At 41.6% G+C, this 19,457-nt stretch overlaps 1 protein-coding gene across 3 annotated transcripts in view; it reads left to right on the forward strand.

Moving 5' to 3' along the window:
* Nucleotides 1-19,457, forward strand: part of LOC145352739 (metastasis-associated protein MTA1-like) — a 112,262-nt gene that overhangs the window by 46,092 nt on the left and 46,713 nt on the right. For all 3 annotated transcript variants that reach the window (XM_080203003.1, XM_080203001.1, XM_080203002.1), the window contains 7 exons: nt 1,217-1,405; nt 6,863-6,937; nt 8,108-8,166; nt 9,966-10,096; nt 11,061-11,212; nt 12,237-12,420; nt 15,539-15,628. In XM_080203003.1, coding sequence (XP_080059129.1) covers nt 1,217-1,405; nt 6,863-6,937; nt 8,108-8,166; nt 9,966-10,096; nt 11,061-11,212; nt 12,237-12,420; nt 15,539-15,628 — 880 coding nt within the window. The remainder of the gene's footprint in view (nt 1-1,216; nt 1,406-6,862; nt 6,938-8,107; nt 8,167-9,965; nt 10,097-11,060; nt 11,213-12,236; nt 12,421-15,538; nt 15,629-19,457) is intronic.

Genomic DNA, 19,457 nt, shown 5'->3' on the forward strand with positions numbered 1-19,457 from the left:
CACATATCAGTTCAAAAGGACTGAATCCTGTGAATCATTAGGGGCATCCTTAATAGCAGACAGTAAAAATGGAATCCCTTTATCCCAATCATTAGGATATTCCTAACAAAAAGCTTTTTTCATGGACTTTTAAATCAGATGCTATCTTTCTAATGCTTGGTTTGATTGTTAATGATGAACTGAAAATTTAGAATATTTTCTTTCCAAACTATTCATTCTTTCTTTAAATATTTGTGATAAAAAATTGAGCCTAAATTTAAACTTAGAACAGTACAGCACAGGAACAGGCCTTTTGGCCCACAATGTTGTGCCAAACATGATGTCAAGTTAAACTAATCCCTTCTGTCTGTCATTGGTCCGTATCTCTTGTTCCTTGCATGTTTCTGTGCTTATCTAAAAGCCCCTTAAACACCCCTATTGTTTCTCCCTCCACCACCACCCTTGACAGTGTGTTCCAGACATTACCACCCTCTGTCAAAGACTTGCCCCTCACATCTCCTTTGAACTTTCCCCATCTCACCTTGAGTAAATGCCCCTTAGTATTAGTATTTGATTGTATTTCATTGGGCAGTATGTACCATATAAAGAATTGAAACAACTTTTCCATCACTATTTTCACTGTAATCCTCCTCAAAAGCGCTGCGCGGGAAATATTGTTTGAGATATCTGTAACTGTTAGAAGATACCAATTCCCATTTCTAGTTTTAGGTAGGGGTCCTACACAATCTATTAAGACCCAGTTAAATGGTTCTTCAAAAACTGATATTGGTGAAAAGGTGAAGGTTTAATCACCAATCGGAGTCTCCCCACTACCTGACATGTCTGGCATAATTTAACCACGTCTTTATAAATCCTGCTGTTTCCGTATTTTGACCTGTGTTTTCCTCATAACAAAATGACCTGCCATTGGAATTTCATTAGCCATTCGTAAACTTTCATTAAGCTATCCAGATAAATCTACCACCTGATGAAATACTGCACATTTCTCATTGACTGGTATTTGAGGTGGTCTTCATTCCCTCATTAGTATATTTTGTCTTTTAAATAATAATGCTGAAGCATTTGTTCTGATTGAGCCTCTGAGTAGGGGGATGGGCATCTCATGAAACTCCCATCCATCTCTCACACAGTGAAGAGGAGGAGTCACTCAGGCGATTTGTGAAGTTTTGTTTGTGACCACTCACTTACCTGCTCTTTCTCCCCTTAAATTCACCAGTTTCATGCCATGGATACTTTGTACAAAAGCACATATGAGGTTTCGCAGGCCATCTCTGCACTGGTTCCACAGGGTGGGCCAGTGCTTTGTCGGGATGAAATGGAAGAGTGGTCTGCTTCAGAGGCCAACCTGTTTGAAGAAGCACTGGAGAAGTATGGGAAGGACTTTGATGACATCCAACAGGATTTTGTAAGTATTGCAAAGGTGCAAGAGGTGTAAGCTGGCTTCTGTTCCGCTATGGCTAGCAGCTCAAATATAAATTAGAACCAAGGGTGTGTGTTTAGCAGCTGGTTTGCAGTATTAGTAATATACAGTGTAGGGAGATCATTCAGTTAGATTTTGTACCCCATCCCCATTGAGCAACGTTGATTTTCTATTCTTTAATCCTCTCACCTAATAAAACTCTGTTGTGGGAAATTACCACTTCAGAGTCAAACTGGGGGTGCAACAATACAGTTTTATTTAACAAAGCTTCATGGAGATAAGCCTTTTTTCCTGCATTTATGTATTCCTGTTCCCATTTATGGCTAATCTCCTTATTGTGTCTGTCCTTTTCTTAAAAATGCCTCAAGCTCTCTACTGCTTTCCAGTAGTGTCTGATTCCTGCATGTTTGACTTTAAATAACTGTCTTTCCTGCATGTTTTTAGTTTCAAGTAGCTATCTATGCTAAAAGTCAGTGCCTGCTTAATGTCTCTCTCCCAGGTAGCTTTTTTATGTGCCAGGTAGCCATCTTTGTGATTTTTCCCACTACGCCTCTATACAGAATGTGATGGACCATAACAGTGCCAGTTATGTAGGAATGAGAGTAGACTAATAAAGGGAAAGCTAGGTGAAGGAGAAAGGAATAGAAGGTTATGTTGATTGAGTGCGCAAAGTTGGGTATGAGAAGAGTTGTGTAGAACATAAACATTGGCCTGAGTCTCATGGACCATTTGGCCTGATTCCATGTTGCCATTCTGCCCCTCTATTCCATTCCACCATTTGATTGGCCAGTCTGGGCCACACCTCAATTTTCCAGCCTTTGCTGTATTCCCCTGCTCCCCAATACTTAACAAATGTCTCAGTATTAGTAACAGCATCAGGTAGATTGGTCCAGTTATTTGTGAGTGTAAGGTTGAGGATTTAAATTTTCTTTCAGCATTCTCTAACCTTTCTGTTCGCTCACTCCCAGTTGTTTTCCCTTTCTACCCAGGGCATGGCTGAGAACAGGTATAAACGATCAGTGGGTGCAGCCATGTGCTTGACATTCAGCACAATGGTACTCAATATACTGCTCCTGCTGACTGTCAATGTGCCTGTGCATTGCCAGTTAACTATTAACTAATTAACTAAAGAAGACTTCCTGCCTAGGTGTGGAGTCTGTGAGCATCATAGTGATGCCCTGACATCCTGCTGCACACTGTAATGCAAGGAAGATGTCTGATTTCCTGCTATTTCCCCTTCAGGGCCCTGATCCCAGCCGGGATCAGTAAGATTCTGAGCAAATGTTTATTTTACCAATGCCAAAACACAATCCACTTTGCTCTCTTGTTCCTCCAAACTGCATGGAATAACTTGCATTACATAAATGGACTGATTCCATAACTCCCAATAAATCATATTTCAGGAAACTTTAATCATAGAATAAAACAAAACAGAAGGTGGCCATTTGGCCAGTTGAGTATGCCAGTTCTTTCAAAGAGCAATTTAATTAGTCCCACTCCCCATCTCTGCCCCTTTAGCCTGCAATTTTTCTCTTTCAAAAAATGTGTCCTAGTTTCCTGTTGAAGACTACTGTTGAATTTGTATCCACCGTCCTTCCAAGTCCAAGTAACTTGTTTGCATAAAACAGTTTTTCCTCATCTTGCCTCTGGTTGTTCTGCTAATCACCATTAGAACTGATTATCAACCATTCAGCCATTGGAAACAGTTTCTGTTTAGTTCAGCCAGAATAATGACTGTGGCACGATGGGTGGCCCTGCTTCCCAGGATGGGAGGGAGAAGAGTCAGGATTTGCAGCTGTAAATGTGACTCCAGGATGGTGTGATGCTCCCTGGTGCCAAGGTCATTGACGTTAGCAGTGGCTACAGGTCATCCTTCAGAGAAAGGGTGAATAGCCAGAATTTACAGTCTGCCTTCTGACCAATGACACAGGTAGAAAAAAGGATGAGGTCCTAAAAGCAGATTTTAGAGAGAGGAAGGAAACTAAAAAGCAGAACCTCAAAAGCAGTAATTTTAGGATTACTCCCATTACCAGGTGCTAATGAGCATAGGAATCGGAGGATTGAGCGATTGAACAGACGGCTGGAGAGATGGTGTACGAGGCTGGACATCAGACTTCTGAGACATTGGGATCGGTTCTGGGGCAAGTAGGATCTGTGCAAACTGGATGGGTTACACCTTAACGGGATTAGAATTAATATCCTCGCAGGAAAATCTGCTAGTACTGTGGGGGTGGGTTTAAACTAGCTTGTCTGGGGGAACGGGAACCTGCGGCGCGGCTCAGATTGGAAGGAAGTAAAGCTGAGAAGTAGCAAGCAAAAAAGAAGGCCGGCAAAACGAAGGCAAACATTAACTAGGTTTAGAATGAGGAGTCAAAAAGACAAAGTTAAAGACACTCTACATGAAGGCAGGCAGCATTCACAAGATAGATGCTTTAAAGGCACAAATAAAAATGGGTTGTCATGATCTAATTGCTATTACAGAAACATGGCTCCAGGGTGACCAGTAATGGGAACTCAATATTCAAGCGTATTCATCATTTAGGAAAGAAAGGAAAAAAGATACAGGAGGTTGCATTGTGTTGATAATAAGGGATAGGATCAGTACATTAGTATGGGAGGATCACAGGTTGGAAGAAAAAATGTGGAATCTGTTTGGATGAAGCTAAGAAACAACAAAAGGCCAGAGTTTTTTTACAGGCCACTGCACTGTAGTGGTAAACTGGGGCATGGTATTAATCAGGAGATTAGAGAATATAGGTAATACGGTAACCATGGCTGATTTCAATCAGCATACAGACTTAGTAAATCTGATGAGCACTACTGCTGTGGAGGACAAGTAATGGTTTTCTAGAACAGTATGTTGAGGAATTGGCCAGAGAACAGACTATATTAGATCAAGTATTATGTAACAGAAAGGGATAATTAACAATTTTGCTGTAAAGACCAGAAGACGTTAGGGCAGAAATAGGCTATTTGACCCATTCTGCCGTTTGATTAGATCGTGACTGATCTAATAGGATAATCCTCACTTCCACTTCCCTGCCTTATCCCCATAATCCTTGATTCCTTTATTGAATAAAAATCTGTCTACCTTAGCCTTGAACATACTTAATGACTCAGCTTCTGTAGCCTTCTGTGGTTAAGAATTCCTCAGAGTAGCCTCTCAGAGAAGAAATTCCTCTTCATGCCAGTCTTAAATGGGTGACCCATTACTCTTGTGATTATGCCTTCTGGTTCTAGACTCTCCCATAAGGGAAAGCAATCTTTTAGTGTCTACCTTGTCAAATACCCTGAGAATTCTACATGTCTCAAAAAGGTCACCTCTCATTCTTCTAAACTCCATTGAGTACAAGCCCAACCTATTCATCTTCTCCTCAAAAGAAAATTCTTCCATACCCAGGGTCAACCTAAACCTTCTCCGGACTGCCTCCAGTGGCAGTAAAGGAGCTTTGAGGAACAAAGGAACATAACATGAAAGAATTTTATATTGGCTGGAATTCTCCAGCCGTTCACAGCCACCACCGCTGCCAGTGAGATTGGAGAGTTTGGTGCTCAGCCAAACCTATGTTCACTAGCAGGACTGGTGAATCCCAGCTGCAGGCAAGGTCGGAGAATCTGGCCCATTATAGTTCAAAGTAAGGTAGTTTAATCTGAAGCCAGGATGTTAAATTTAATAAAGGAAATTATAAAGGTATGAAGGGCAAATTGGCTGAGGTGGATTGGGAAAATACATTAAAAGGAATGATTGTACAAAGGCAATGGATACTTTTTAAAGAATTATTACATAGTTTACAGAAAATGTACATTCTTTCAAGGCACAAAAACCCAAACAGTCAATCATAGCTAATAAAGAAAGTTAAGGACTGTATAAGATTAAAAAGCCTGTAAAGTTGCTAGAATTGGTAGTAAACCAAGGATTGGGAACATCTTAGAATGCAGCAAATGAGGACCAAGGAACTGATAAAGAAGGGGAGAATATAAATTTAAACTAGCAAAAAACATAAAAATAGACTATTGAAGCTTCTACAGATATGTAAAAAGGAAACATTTGGCGAAGGCAATTGTGGGACCATTATGGGCAGAGTCAGGAGAATTTATAATGGGGAATAGAGAAATGGCAGGGAAGCTAACTGCTTACTTTGTATGTCTTCGCTGAGGAAAATCCAAGAAATCTCCTAGAATTAGAAATGCCAGGGATTATGGAGAATAAGAAATTGAAGGAAATTAGTAAGACGATTGTATTGTAGAAATGAATGGAACTGTAGATCAATAAGTCCATGACCTGATAATCTACATCCCAGAGTGTTGAAAATGGTAGCTATGGAGAAAGTGGATGCATTGGTGATCATCACCCAAAATTCTATATATTCTGGAACTGTTCCCGCAGGTGTAGCAATATAGGAATGCAGCAAATGTCACCCCACTATTTAAGAAGGGAGGAAGAGTAGAAAAAAGAACTGTAGCCCTGTTAGCTGCACATTAGTATTGGGGAAATGCTGGAATCTATTATAAAAGATGCGACAGATAGACACTTGGATAATAATGATGCAATTGGGCACAATCAACATAGATTTCTGAATGGAAAATCATGTTTGACGAACCCATTGAAGTTTTTTGAGTATGTTACTAACTGAATTGATAAAGGGGAGTTCGTTGGTGGATATGGTATATTTGGATTTTCAGAAGGTTTCTGATAAAATCTCCCACAGAAGGTTGGTCACCAAAGTTAAAACGCATGAGATTGGAGTTAATGTACTGGTATGAATTAAGGATTGATTAACAGATAGGAAACAGAGAAGAGGAATAAATGGGTCATTCTTGCATTGGTAGGCTGTGGTTTGTGGAGTGCTACAAGGATCAGTACTTGGGGCCCCTTCTGCTTCCAATATATATCAATTTGTATTGCTGAAAAGAAGAGACGTGTCAAAGCTTTTTGTCTTGCACTCATTCACACAGTCTGCAAGAACATCAGTATAAGAGAAAAGCAACAGTATAAACTGTAGGAGAAGAGAATGCTGATTGGTGAGCTCATGGACTTTGATTGGTAGAGACGTTGCCATGGAGAATGTAACAATTGAATGGTGACTGACAGATAACTGCCAAGCGTTGTTTGAAATTTAAACTAGACAGCTTGACTCTGATTGATCAAGGCATTGCCTTGGGGAATGAATCAGCAAATGCTGTAATTTATTCTATTTAGGTGCAATTTGGGTACATTTTCTTTCTGTTTGCAAAGAACAGGACCTCGCATGTTAATAATATAGATAGCTTTGGTACAGGCAATGTGCCACACTGCAAACCCAGCTGACAGTTTTAAATCAGTTGTCATCGTAATTCTTAGCACACTGAGGATTATAGAGAAATGTTGTCCAATTGCAGAATCACATCTAAAATTAGCAAACTTTGAATCTAAAGGCATTTTTTATTTGACTTATTTCCCAGTTACCCTGGAAATCGTTAACCAGCATTGTAGAGTATTACTACATGTGGAAAACCACTGACAGATATGTACAGCAGGTAACTTTTACATTTTTACTGATTCCTTTGTCTTTTTTTAAGATGGTATTGTGGGATGCAAACTTGGATGGGTATGATACTGAGTGTAATGTGACCACTCCTCTTTTGAGCAAATTGTTTCTGACAAGTGTTTACTGTTATTGTGATTTGATTAGTGTTTACCTCAGCACCACTGGTGTTATTGCCTCTCTATTTTCCAAAGTTAAGCAACACATTTGTTCAATTGAGTACCTGACCTCTGCTCATGGGTATTTGGAACACACATCGATGCTAATCTGGCCTGTGCCTTTTACTTTATTGCCCAAATAGGCAAAGACAGGTCATTGCAGCGAATTACCTGCTGAAACCTGTTGAAGCACAAGTTGTAACCAATTATAAATTTCAGGCTCCAGATCAGTGGTGGGCAGCCCGAGGGCCACATGCAGCCAATCTGGGCTGTGAGTGCAGCCCATGAGACATTGTGTTGACCGTTATCCACATGCTGATTTTTGTCCACTTTTTTTTTCCTGCTGGTATGACTGAAGTGATATGCATGTAGAGCAAGGGCAAGTGCATTTTCTGAAACTCCTTTTGAAATATTTGGCATGAATTACATGTATTTTACCTTATTCATGGGGTCATTGTTAGTGAGCAAGCCCTATTTCAATCTTGTGGCCCACTGAGATGGAGGATGATCACTTATGCAGCCCACTCATTAACCTAGGTTGCTAATCACTGTTGTAGACCAATGACCTTTTTTGACCAAGTATTATCTTTTCTCCTTGGAGAGATGAAGGATGAGGGGTGACCTGATAGAGGTGTATAAGATGATGAGAGGTATTAATCGAGTGGATTCTCAAAGGCTTTTTCCCAGGGCTAAAATGGTTGCCACAGGAGGACACAGGTTTAGGGTGCTGGGGAGTAGGTACAGAGGAGATGTCAGGGGTAAGTTTTTCACCCAGAGGGCGGTGGGTGCATGGAATCAGCTGCTGGCAGTGGTGGTGGATTCGATAGGGTCTTTTAAGAGACTTTTGGATAAGTACCTGGAACTTAGTAAGATAGAAGGTTATAGGTAAGCCTAGTAGGTAGGGACATGTTCAGCGCAACTTGTGGGCCGAAGGGCCTGTTTGTGCTGCAGTTTTTCTATGTTCCTATGTTTCTATCTCCAATCTTTCATTGTCTTTTACTTAGAAACGGTTGAAAGCAGCTGAAGCAGAAAGCAAACTGAAGCAAGTATACATCCCGAATTAGTAAGCACTTCTTTTCTTAACTTTTCATCTGTGTCCAATTGAGTTGCTTGTAAAATGCTTTGGTGTCGGGATCAGTCCATGTTACTGTTGGTATCAGTCCATGTCCCTCTCAGTATTGGTCCATGTAACTGTTGACGTTGGTTCCTGCCAATACTGGACTGTGTCTCTGACTATCCCTGCCCTTCCCCTTCTCTTGCTCTTCACATCCATTACTAGTTAATGTATTGTAAGCCTTTGTGACAGTGGGACCTTTTTAACTCCACCTGGCACTACTTTGGCCATTGAGGTACCATGAATGTTTGCTTATCTCTAAATATATACTTGATTTCCTATTTGGAACAGTCTCAATTTATCTCTTTCCTTTAGACATAGGACTGTGAAGGTAAAGAAAGAGGTTTTATGACGAGTCAGAGGTGAATTATAAAAAGGGTCTTAAAGTAAGAAAGGCTTGCATTTATGTCTCACATTTCAGAACCTGGGGATGTTTCAAAGTGCTTAATACCCAAGAGTACTTTTGAGTGTGGCCGCTGTTGTAGTGTTGGAATGCAACAGTTAATTTGCAAACAGCAAGGTCCCACAAACACCAACATAATAATGTTGATGAGGGCCAAATAAAGGCCAAGACATCAGGGATATTTCTGTTGGCTCCTCTTCAAAAGAATTCCTTGGTATCTGTTTAAAATCTCATGTGAAAAATAGCAGTTTTGACAATGCAGGGCTCCTTCAGTTCTGTACTTGAGCCAATGTTGTAAAAAGGGTATGTGGCATCACTTCCCCCAGCGCTACTATCCCGCACAGAGAGGACTTCAGAGCTACTGTTTTCTCACCAGGCCTGGATCAGAAGAAAGGGTGAGAAGTGTGCAGCTCCTGGTCTGGATAAATAAATAGGACCCAGATTGACAATCTGTTGATGCTTGCCATTCCATGGAAGTTCTGGGCCACAATACCTTTGTCCTACATGGTGGCATTGAGGGAGTGCTCTCTGTTAGCATTCTGCTTAAATTGTTGCAACGTCTGCCTGTTCAAGTGGATATCAAAGATCCTACAGCTCTAATTAAGGCACAGGGAAATGACCTGGCTGTTGTTCCTGACTTAACCAACTCCAGTTCAAACAGGAAGACAGTCTTGACCTTTACGGTTTGTAGAGTCTTGGTATTTGCAACTGCCTACAGAAAAGTAGATTCTTATTTTTTCAAACACTTTGAGACATCCTGAGAACCTGTAATATGAATGTAAATACTTCCTCATTTTATGGTCCAGCTGGTACTCAATATGGGTGAGCTGGCACGTAATAGGGGTGAGCGGGACAGTGTTTAAGGCAAACTGAGTCTATTTACTGAGAATATACTAAGCAGAGCCTCTACGATAACGGCGAACATAACTTACTACCAAAACTGCAGCAAAGTTAAAAATAGGATAATTCCCCCAGCAAAATGCAGTAAGTGGAGGATAGTGGCACAATATAAATTCTGTACACAAAATCAATTCCAGTCATTTACTGAAAGTGTGATTGACAGGGGTAATTACTCAGTCATCTGCATCCTTGCTGCCAATCACTGAGTACTAAAGGGCTTCCTGCTGGCCCTCCAGTGATGGGAGCACATTCACAATTACTGTTTGGACAGACAGCTCGCTACCTGGCCTTAAAATCCATGGTGCAATGTGAGGTACAAACCTAGAACCAGCTCCTTTTCTGATCCCTGATTGAAAATCCAGCCTATGGTTACTGTTTGTAGACTTATGTTTTTGGCCTTTCTCCACCCCACCCTTCCTCCCCCCAATCTTGTTGTACTCTTCAGTAATAAGCCAAACCCAAACCAGATCAATGGGAACAACACAAAGACTGGAGCAGTGAATGGAGGGAGCATGCTGGCACCAAATGGGGCGGTGGCAGTGCCAGGACCGGGTCGAGCTTGTGAGAGCTGTTTCAGTAAGTACTCTTTGAGATCATGGAGCAGTTTTGAAGGTCTCCACATGTTTGCATGGCTGTCATTAACAGAGATTGTGTCCACTCACTGGTTATTGAGCCACAGAAGGGTGGCACAGTGGTTACCACTGCTGCCTCATAGTGCCAGAGACCCAGGTTCAATTCTGGCCTTGGGTCATTGTCTGTGCAGAATGTGCACACTCTCCCCATATCTGCGTGGGTTTCCTCCTGGTGCTCTGGTTTACTCCCACAGTCCAAAGATGTGCACGTTAGGTTGATTGGCCATGATAAATTGATCTTAGTGTCAGGGGGTTAGCAGGGTAAATACATGGGTTACAGGGATAGGGTCTGGGTGGCATTGTTGTCGGTGTAGACTTGATGGGCCGAGTAGCCTCCTTCTGCACTGTAAGGATTCTATGTCAGCTGGGAAGCAAGTGTCCAGCTCCCATTTTTGATTTAATTTATTGTCACATATATTAGAATACATTGAAAAATATTGTTTCTTGCTCGCTATGCAGACATTTTAATAACACAGCCACACAGGGTACTTTGGTTCATACCAGGTTTTCAAATCCATTTGGTTGATAGTAACTAGATAGAGTTATCGAAACAATGAACCTGAGCATGATGCCCCATTTATTCGTCACCAGACTGTGCCACACTGGCTTGGCTCACTATCTTTGTGGAGTCTGCATGTTCTCTCAGTGAATGTATGCGTTTCCTCCGGGTGCTCCAGTTTCCTCTCACAGGCTGAAAGGCATGCTGGTTAGGTGCAGTGGCCATGCTAAATCCTCCCTCAGTGTACCCAAACAGGTGCTGGAGTGTGGCAACTAGGGGATTAACACTGCAGTGTTAATGTACACCTACTTGTGACACTAATAAACTAAATTCCTGAACGACCATATTGATACAACACAATAAACAAAAAGAGAGGAAGGTAGCAATTTACTTGTATCTTTTTCATCAGCTACACAGTCATACCAGTGGTACTCATGGGGACCACCCAACATGCAGTGTCGGCTCTGTGCAGCCTGCTGGGCCTATTGGAAGAAGTATGGTGGGCTGAAGATGCCAACCCGGCTGGATGGTGAAAGGCCAGGACCAAACCGGAATAACCTGGTAACTGCTAAGTTCTTTAGATTTCGCCAATTTTTCAACTGTTTTCTACTTGTTTATTCTCCTCTCCCTCCTCGAAGGGATTGATTTTTTTTGTTGCAGTCCAGATCTATGGGTGTCTTCCAACAGCTCATTCAAGGGGTTTGTTATTACAGTTTGACACCTGAGTAGCAGGTACCATTACCTTTTTTAGAGCTTGGATAAATTGCAGTCGGATGTGATCTGATCCCCATCCAGTGCCCACACAAGGGTCTTTGGGTAGAGGCACTGACCCTTCAGACTAAGAATCATTGCAGCACCTTTAACCCTACCCTGGCTGAGGTTGGCTCCACAATAAACAGTTTGCAATGTCAGTTTGACTGAGTGTGGATAGCAAACTGGCCTTTTTGAGTCAGAAAGTGATGGGTTCAGACCCTGCTCCAGAGACTGAAATGAATAATTTCAGTTTACATTTGTTTCAGTGCTGAGCAAGTGCTGCCCTGCTGGGAGTTCCTGAAAATCAGACAAGAAATTAAATCTGAGCCTTGGGTGGATGTTGAAAATCTATCCAAAATAAAGTAATAATATTCTCCCAGGCTCCAAACAGTTCTCAACTAAAATCTTTTAAACAGATTAACTGACTGCTCATTTCAATGTTGTTAGTAGTCATACAATGCGCAAAATCGTTGCCTCATTTGCCTATGTAATAAAGGGATGTGATGAGTTGCTACACAAATGCAGGTATTTATGATCATTAGTATAGTTATGTTACAATGGCATTCCCTGAGAATGATATCAGAATGCAGCCTCCTACGATCTGTTTTGGGTAATTTTTCATTGCCCATTCTTGGACAAGGAAGCATCCTGTGTCTATTTTGCGCCTCCCTCTGAGACAGGACAGTCACCAGGTGATTGTCTGCAGCACAACCCCTTGCTGCAACACCTCTGTATCACTAAGTGATCTGTGTAGACCTTTCAGACATTTTCTGGAATGTATTTTAATAATTGCTGGAATATCTTGTCTGCCTTTTTCCCCATCCACCCCTAGAATGCCCATGGCCTGCCGCTTCGGAACAGCACCAGCCCCAAATTCGCGCTGAAGACACGGCAGGCCTTTTTTCTGCATACAAGCAAACTGACAAGAATAGCCAGGCGTTTATGTCAAGATATTCTGCAACAAGCGGCACGACACCCCCATGTGCCGATTAACAGTGCAGCCATCAAGGCAGAGTGTAAGTACCGAGGTAACGTGAGGCTAACATTAAACAGAGATAGTGATAGTAAGTTCTTCACCAGACTGAAGAGTGGTTCATTGGTTAGGATATGGGTCCTTTCTTAGAAGTGACCTTATTCCCCCATCCCTGTGCCCCACCGTCGCTGGGTTCAGGCCCTATCTGTGCTGATCAGTGTCCAGCACTAAGACTATTTGGCAGGAATTCTTCCAGTGTCCCAGCTGACATTCATCCCTCAAAGAATGCCACAGAGAACAGGTGAATTACATTCATGTTATTTGTTGGGCTCTTGCTGTGCACAAATTATGTTTGGCTCTCGAAGTAAGTCTAAGCACATCCTTTCATTTGTTTTAATTTCTCACCACATTTGTGTGTTGACTTGCACACACTAGATACTGGTTCTCCTTGTTCATGTTGCTTGTAGTGACAGCAGGTTTTCTGGGTTTCATTTAAAAGCAGATCCCAGAGATTTCCCTGGGCTGCAGCCAGCCAGATTTCCATGTTAATTCCTCCCTGTTTAAGCCAAAGACTCGTCTTCCAAGGACCTGGAGAGAAACCTTGAAAAATAAACCACAACCAACTATATCTGGCAGTTGTCTACAGACTGCCTTCAGTCCAACCCCAGCTCAGTCCTAGCCCAGCTCAGAGGGGAACCATTTATATTTCAAATCTCTTGCCACACTGGAGAGAGTTGCTCCTGGCGAATGTCGGTGCCTCCTTGGTGACTGATGAGCTCTTTGCATCCAGTCTTGATCGGGAAACTGGCTAATAAGGAGAATTAATAAAGCCCTGGTCTCATTTTACCTCAGTCATGGTTGAATTGTTTAATTATAACCAAAGACGCATTTCTTTATCCATCCTGACCTTTTGCTAATCTCCAAGGATGAACAGACGTTGAATAGTGGATTGATCCTGAATGGCTCAGTCTGCTCCAGTTTCCTTCCACGCTCCTAACCCACCAGATTTGTGGGTTAGGTGCATTGGCTGTGCTAAATTGACCCTTAGTGTCGGGGGATTAGCATGGTAAATGCATGGGGTTGCAGGGATGGGGCCTGGATGGGATTGTTGTTGTTGTGGGCTCGATGTGCCAAATGGCTTCCTTCTGCACTGTGGAGATTCTAAATATTGTGTTAAAATGTCTGCCAATATCATTCCACTCCCACTTTGGCTGTAGGGGCAAGGGTTTCTGACACAGCTTTCACTTGGCTCCATTCTTTTTATGCATTTTTGGAATGTGGGTGGTGCTGGCAAGGCTGGCATTTATTGATCACCCTAATTGTCCTTGAAAGGTGGTGATGGACCATTTTTTCAACCACTGAAGTGCATGTGATGAGTTAACATCCACATTGCTATTCTTTTGGAGCTGTTTGAAATTCCTGGGATAGCAGGACTGACGTGTGAAGTGAGATTGAGTCAGTTAGAATTATATTTGCTGGAGTTAAGAAGAATGAGGGGGAATCATAAAAGCCTATAAAATTCTAACAGGACTAAACAGGGTAGATACAGGAAGAATGTTCCAGATGGCAGAGAAGTCTAGAACCAGGGATCACAGTCAGAGAATACGGGGTAGGCCATTTAGGACTGAGATTCGGAGATATTCCTTCACCCAGAGGGTGGTGAATTTGTGGAATTCACTATCACAGAAAGTAGTTGAGGCCAAAACATTGTACGTTTTCAAGAAGGAATTAGCTATATTTCTTGGAGTTGAAAGGATCAAAAGATATGGGGGAAAACGGGAACAGGTTACTGAGTTGGATGATCAGCCAAGATCATAATGAATGGTGGAGCAGGCTCGAAAGGCCGAATGGCCTCCTTCTCCTATTTTCTATGTTTCAATGAAATAACTAAGTAGCTTGCTAGGCCTCTTTTGAAGGCAGTTAAAAATCAAAACATTGGGATTGGAATCATGTTGGGCATGGGTGATTTTAATTCCTGAGCCATAGCTGAATGTTGTTGATCAGCTGATGACTGACTGGCAGGAGGGACTGGAATTAGGAAAGTGGCAGCAAAGAAAAGCTTTTGGCCAAATGGTGACCCCTGGGGGCATGATTCGTAGAGTTTAAAGGAACAGTACAGGGAGCTTAAACTTTCCTATTATGGCTTGGTAGTCCATGCATGCTTGATAGTTCAAATGACATTTCTTTAAAAAGTTTACCTTAAGCAGTTTCTTGTGGCCCTTGATGCTCTTCCTGGTGTCCTTGCTGCTGCCGGAGCAATGAGAATTGAACCACCCAAAATAATGGTCAACCCCTGTAATGACAGGATTATGAATAGGTATATTACAAATGCAGAATAAACTCTCTCTAATCTATCTCAAAAATGTAGCTCAGTCCCAATATCAGAATTGCATCCCTACTGCAGCACATAAAGTTTGCCAAGGCAAATGTTGCCAGGAGTGAGGGTCTTCAGGCTCCTGTTTCTACATCTCACTGGAAACTGGAGTTGCTCTGTAAACAGGGAAGGTTAGGAGAGGCGGAATTGTTGACAATTATAAAATGTTTTGAATTGATTTTTTACAAATAGACACTGTTTCTACTAACATGAGGGTCAGTAACCAGAGGACACAAATGGAAGGTAATCACTGAGATGAGGAAACAACCTTTCACACTGCAAGCTGTTGTGATCTGGCATTCACAGCCTGAAACAAATTCAGTCATAACTTTCAAAGGGGAATCGGACTACTTTGAAGTGAAAGATATTTGTAAGCTAAGGAGATAGATCAGAGGAGCTGGATTAATTAACTGACGCTTTCAATGAGCCAGCATAGTCATCCAGTGTCAATGACTGCCCTTTGTGCTGTATCAGTTATGTTTTCTTACACCAGCCATCCTTTACCTCTCAGAGTAGGAATGCAGTTCGAGCCAAATATTCCCTGCCCGCTAAGAGCTCAGTTGAGAAGAAGCCAAACCCATTTCACACAGCACTTTTACAGCCAGCAGAGAGAAATTACTTTCAATCGGGTGTGGGGCTCTGAGCCCAGGTCCCAGAAGTGAAAGGATAGAGTCTAACCCCACCAAGACCCATCCTGTTCCTTAGAAATGGGATTGACAAAATGGGAGATTGTGCTAGAGGACTGGGGGACAACCTAAATCAACCTACCTCTCTTTTTATGTACCAGATACACTGCGACTACCAGCAGCATCAAATCAAACCACAGGATTGAGACGAGCAGTTCGAAAACCCTTGGAAACGATTGTGGAATACCTAGGTAAGTAGCAGCCCAAACTGCTGGTGAAATTGTTTCTTATTCTGAATAACTAATCATACTATGAATAATTAAAGCTTGTGGTTTGATAATGTAACTCATCAATGCATGTTTGAAAACCAGTTAAATCTGTGAATATTATAAATGTTTTGAACAGAAATAAATTGGATAGACCATAATAGAAATTTGAACAAATAACATGTTTACTCTACCTCCTTCAGACAGCCAAAAACCTGTTGCTTAATTCATGACAGGGCTCATTATAATATAAATCTGGTATACATGTGCCATCAAAATCTTCTTTTTTGAGAATTTAAAGTATTGACATTATTGTGTTGATGTATAAAAGTGACTAAAATTGGTCTTTATTTTATAATCCATTGTCAAAAGTAAGTGTGCTTTCTGAAGTGAGTGGTCACAGTGCTCAAAATCCAAAATATCTGTGCTTTGTGAAGCGAGTAATTTTTGTACCATGCCCCTATCTGTAATCTTTACAAACTGAGGCGTTGTTCACTGTGGGCATGAAACCTGTAAGCCCATAGGTGAATCCTCTTAAATGCTTTGCTGGCATGGGCATGAATGAGTCCACAATGTGTAACCTGAGTTCGCCTATGCTTTATTGGACATAGACATGGCAGCACCCATTTGGACAATCGAGCAGATCCTATTATCTGTAACCTAACACACAGACAAGCAGAATTACTGCTTCGTTAGTTTAGAAAGTGATCAGGATTTCAGCACCAGCGCAGAGCAACAACTGAAGCTCAACAGGCAGAACTATTTGATTACTGAATTAGCAATTCCGTGTCCGGGATGAATAATCCAAAGAAATCAGATCTCACCATGAAATTTTAAATTAAGCTTTTAAACAAGACTGAAAATAAAGAGCTGCTACCAAGTGTCCACGAAGTAGGAGAGGCCATTTGACCCTTCAAGCTTGACTGTTATTCATTATGATCATGGCTGATCATCCAGCTGTTTACGTTTTCCCCCATATCCTTTGATCCTTTTAGCCCCAAGAGCTATATCTAATTCCTTCTTGAAAACATATAATGTTTTGACCTCGATTGCTTTCTGTGGTAGGGAATTCCACAGTCACACCACTCCCTGGGTGAAGAAATGTCTCCTAATCTTAGTCCTGAATGGTCTACCCTGTAACTTCTGAGTGTGATCCCTGGTTTTAGACTTCCCTACTTCAAAGTCTATTAAGCTGGTTTATCTCAGCTGGGATAGTAGTTGTCACCAATTAGTCTCAGTGCCTCAGGCTATTGGTGAATGGGAGGAATATTGGAGCAAGGCTCTATCAGTTAGCCTCTTGAGCATGTTTTTTTGCCATTCTAGGAGATCACAGTTAATAAGAACATAAGAAATAGGAGCAGGAGTAGGCCATCTAGCCCTTCGAGCCTGCCCCGCCATTCAGTAAGATCATGGCTGATCTGTTGTGGCTCAGTTCCACTTTCCCGCCCTCTCCCCATAACCCTTAATCCCCTCTCTTATCAAAAACCCATCAACCCGCGTCTTAAAAATATTTAGCGAGGCAGCCTCCACCACTCCAACGGGCAGAGAATTCCAGAGATTCATCACCCTTTGAGTGAAGAAGTTCCTCCTCAACTCCGTTCTAAACCGCCCCCCCTTTATCTTGAGGCTGTGCCCCCTAGTCCTACTGTCTTTTTTGAGCGGGAAGAGTCTCTCCACCTCTATCCTATCCATCCCATTCATCATCTTATACGTCTCAATGAGATCTCCCCTAATCTGTGATTCAATTCCGTAACTCTTAATACTTTTAATAAACAAAAAATCGTCACACAGGTTTAGAATTAACAATTGATCTAGCTGCAACTGCCATTTACTGAACAGCATTCTAAATATCTTTGCACATAAAAATGAACATAGAACATAGAACCCTACAGTGCAGATAGAGGCCCTTCAGCCTATCAAGTCTACACGACAATCCCACCCAGGCCCTACCCCAATATCCCCACATATTTTACATGCTAATCCCTCTAACCTACACATCTCAGAACATTTTAACATGGCCAATCGACCTAACCTGCACATCTTTGGAGGAAACCGGAGCATCTGGTGGAAACCCACGCAGACACGAGGAGAATGTGCAAACTCCACACAGACAGTGACCCGAGCTGGGAATTGATATATTAATCTCCGTGGATTAACTGATGAGAATAAAGTACACAAACTAGTCTGTAGAATTTAGGAGGGTAAGGGTGACACAATCAAAGTTTTCAGGTCTCTGGAGCTGTGAAGCAGCAGTGCTAACCACTGTGCTACTATGCCACCCAGTGTTTCCTTAATTTTACTCCTGCATGATATAGCTCCAATTTTTCAGCTAAGTTCTGCAAACTCTTCTATTTCCCAACCTGCTGCAACAATTTCTCTCTATTTACTCTTCAGTTTTTCTTTATAACCTGAAAACTTTGATTGTGTCACCCTTACCCTCCTAAATTCTACAGACTAGTTTGTGTACTTCATTCTCATCAGTTAATCCATGGAGATTAATATATCATTTCCAAGCAGCAGTGCCAGAATTGCTTTCAATATTCTGGTATACCGGGGCTGTGGCATCACTTCTACCATCTTGTATTCAGGTCCTCTGGTAAAACAGCTCAGCATTTTGTTATCTTTTTGATTATTTTCTGTACTTATCCATGACATTTTAAAGATTAATCTATATGAATTCCAAGTCCATTGGACCTCTACTGTTTCTAGTTTTTCACAATTTGTAAAGTCTCCTGTCCTATTCTTTTTAAGTCCATGTCTGAATGGCCCTCACACTTGCTAATTTTGAAATCCATCTGCCAAAGTCTTGATTATTTATTGAGTATTTGTATTTCTGTGCTTCATATATGTTGCTTATGATGCCACCTATTAGCGTTGCTGCCTCACAGAGCCAGCAACCCAGGTTCAAATCCCAGTTTGGGCCACTGACTATGCGAAGTCTGTATGTTCTCCCCATGTCTGCATGTGTTTCCTCCGAGTGCTCCTATTTCCTTCCACAATCTGAAAGATGTGCTGGTTAGATGCTTTTCCATACTAAATTCTCTCTCAGTGTACCCGAACAGGCACAGAAGTGTGGTGACTAGGGGATTTTCACAGTAACTTCATTGCAGTGTTAAGCTTACTTGTAACACAAATAAATAAAATTAAGACTTTAGTAAATTTGAATATGTGGCTTTCTATCCCGTCAGCTAAATAGTTAATGAATATAGCAAACAGTTGAAGTCCCAACATAGACGCTGGCAGACTTCCAAGTCATAAGAAAATAGCCAACTTTTCACTTCAGACTCTTTACGAAAACTAACAGCCAGATGTATAGGTTACTGGATGATATATAGCTGAGATATTCTATAGACACATCCAGCCAATTTGAGTAACTGCACATTATTCTTATTCTCTACTCCCTTCCACTCAGCCAATTTTCTAACCATCTTAATAATTTGCCTCAATTCCACGAGCTTAAACTTCAGTTAACAATCTTTGATGATCCATAGAAACTCCATGTCCACTACTTCAGTTACCCCTTCAAAAAGTTCAAGCAGGCTTGGAAGTATGACCTACTCCATACAAATCCAGTTGAAAATGTTCACATTCAGTCGCTCTGTCCTTAATTATAGACTCTAGTAAATTTCCTGACAACTTATGTCAGGCTGACTGGTCTAAAATTCCATGGTTTCCCTTTCTCATCTTTCTTAAATAGTGGAGTGTTAGGTGCAATTTTCCATTCTGAAGGGATGGCTCCTGAGTTGAGAGAACTTTTGAAGACTATAGTTAGGACATCTACAATGTTCTCACCTACATCTTTTAAAACCCTGGA

This window comes from Carcharhinus amblyrhynchos, chromosome 14 (assembly GCF_965287045.1).
Source record: "Carcharhinus amblyrhynchos chromosome 14, sCarAmb.v2.hapA, whole genome shotgun sequence".
In the NCBI taxonomy this organism is placed as follows: domain Eukaryota; kingdom Metazoa; phylum Chordata; class Chondrichthyes; order Carcharhiniformes; family Carcharhinidae; genus Carcharhinus; species Carcharhinus amblyrhynchos.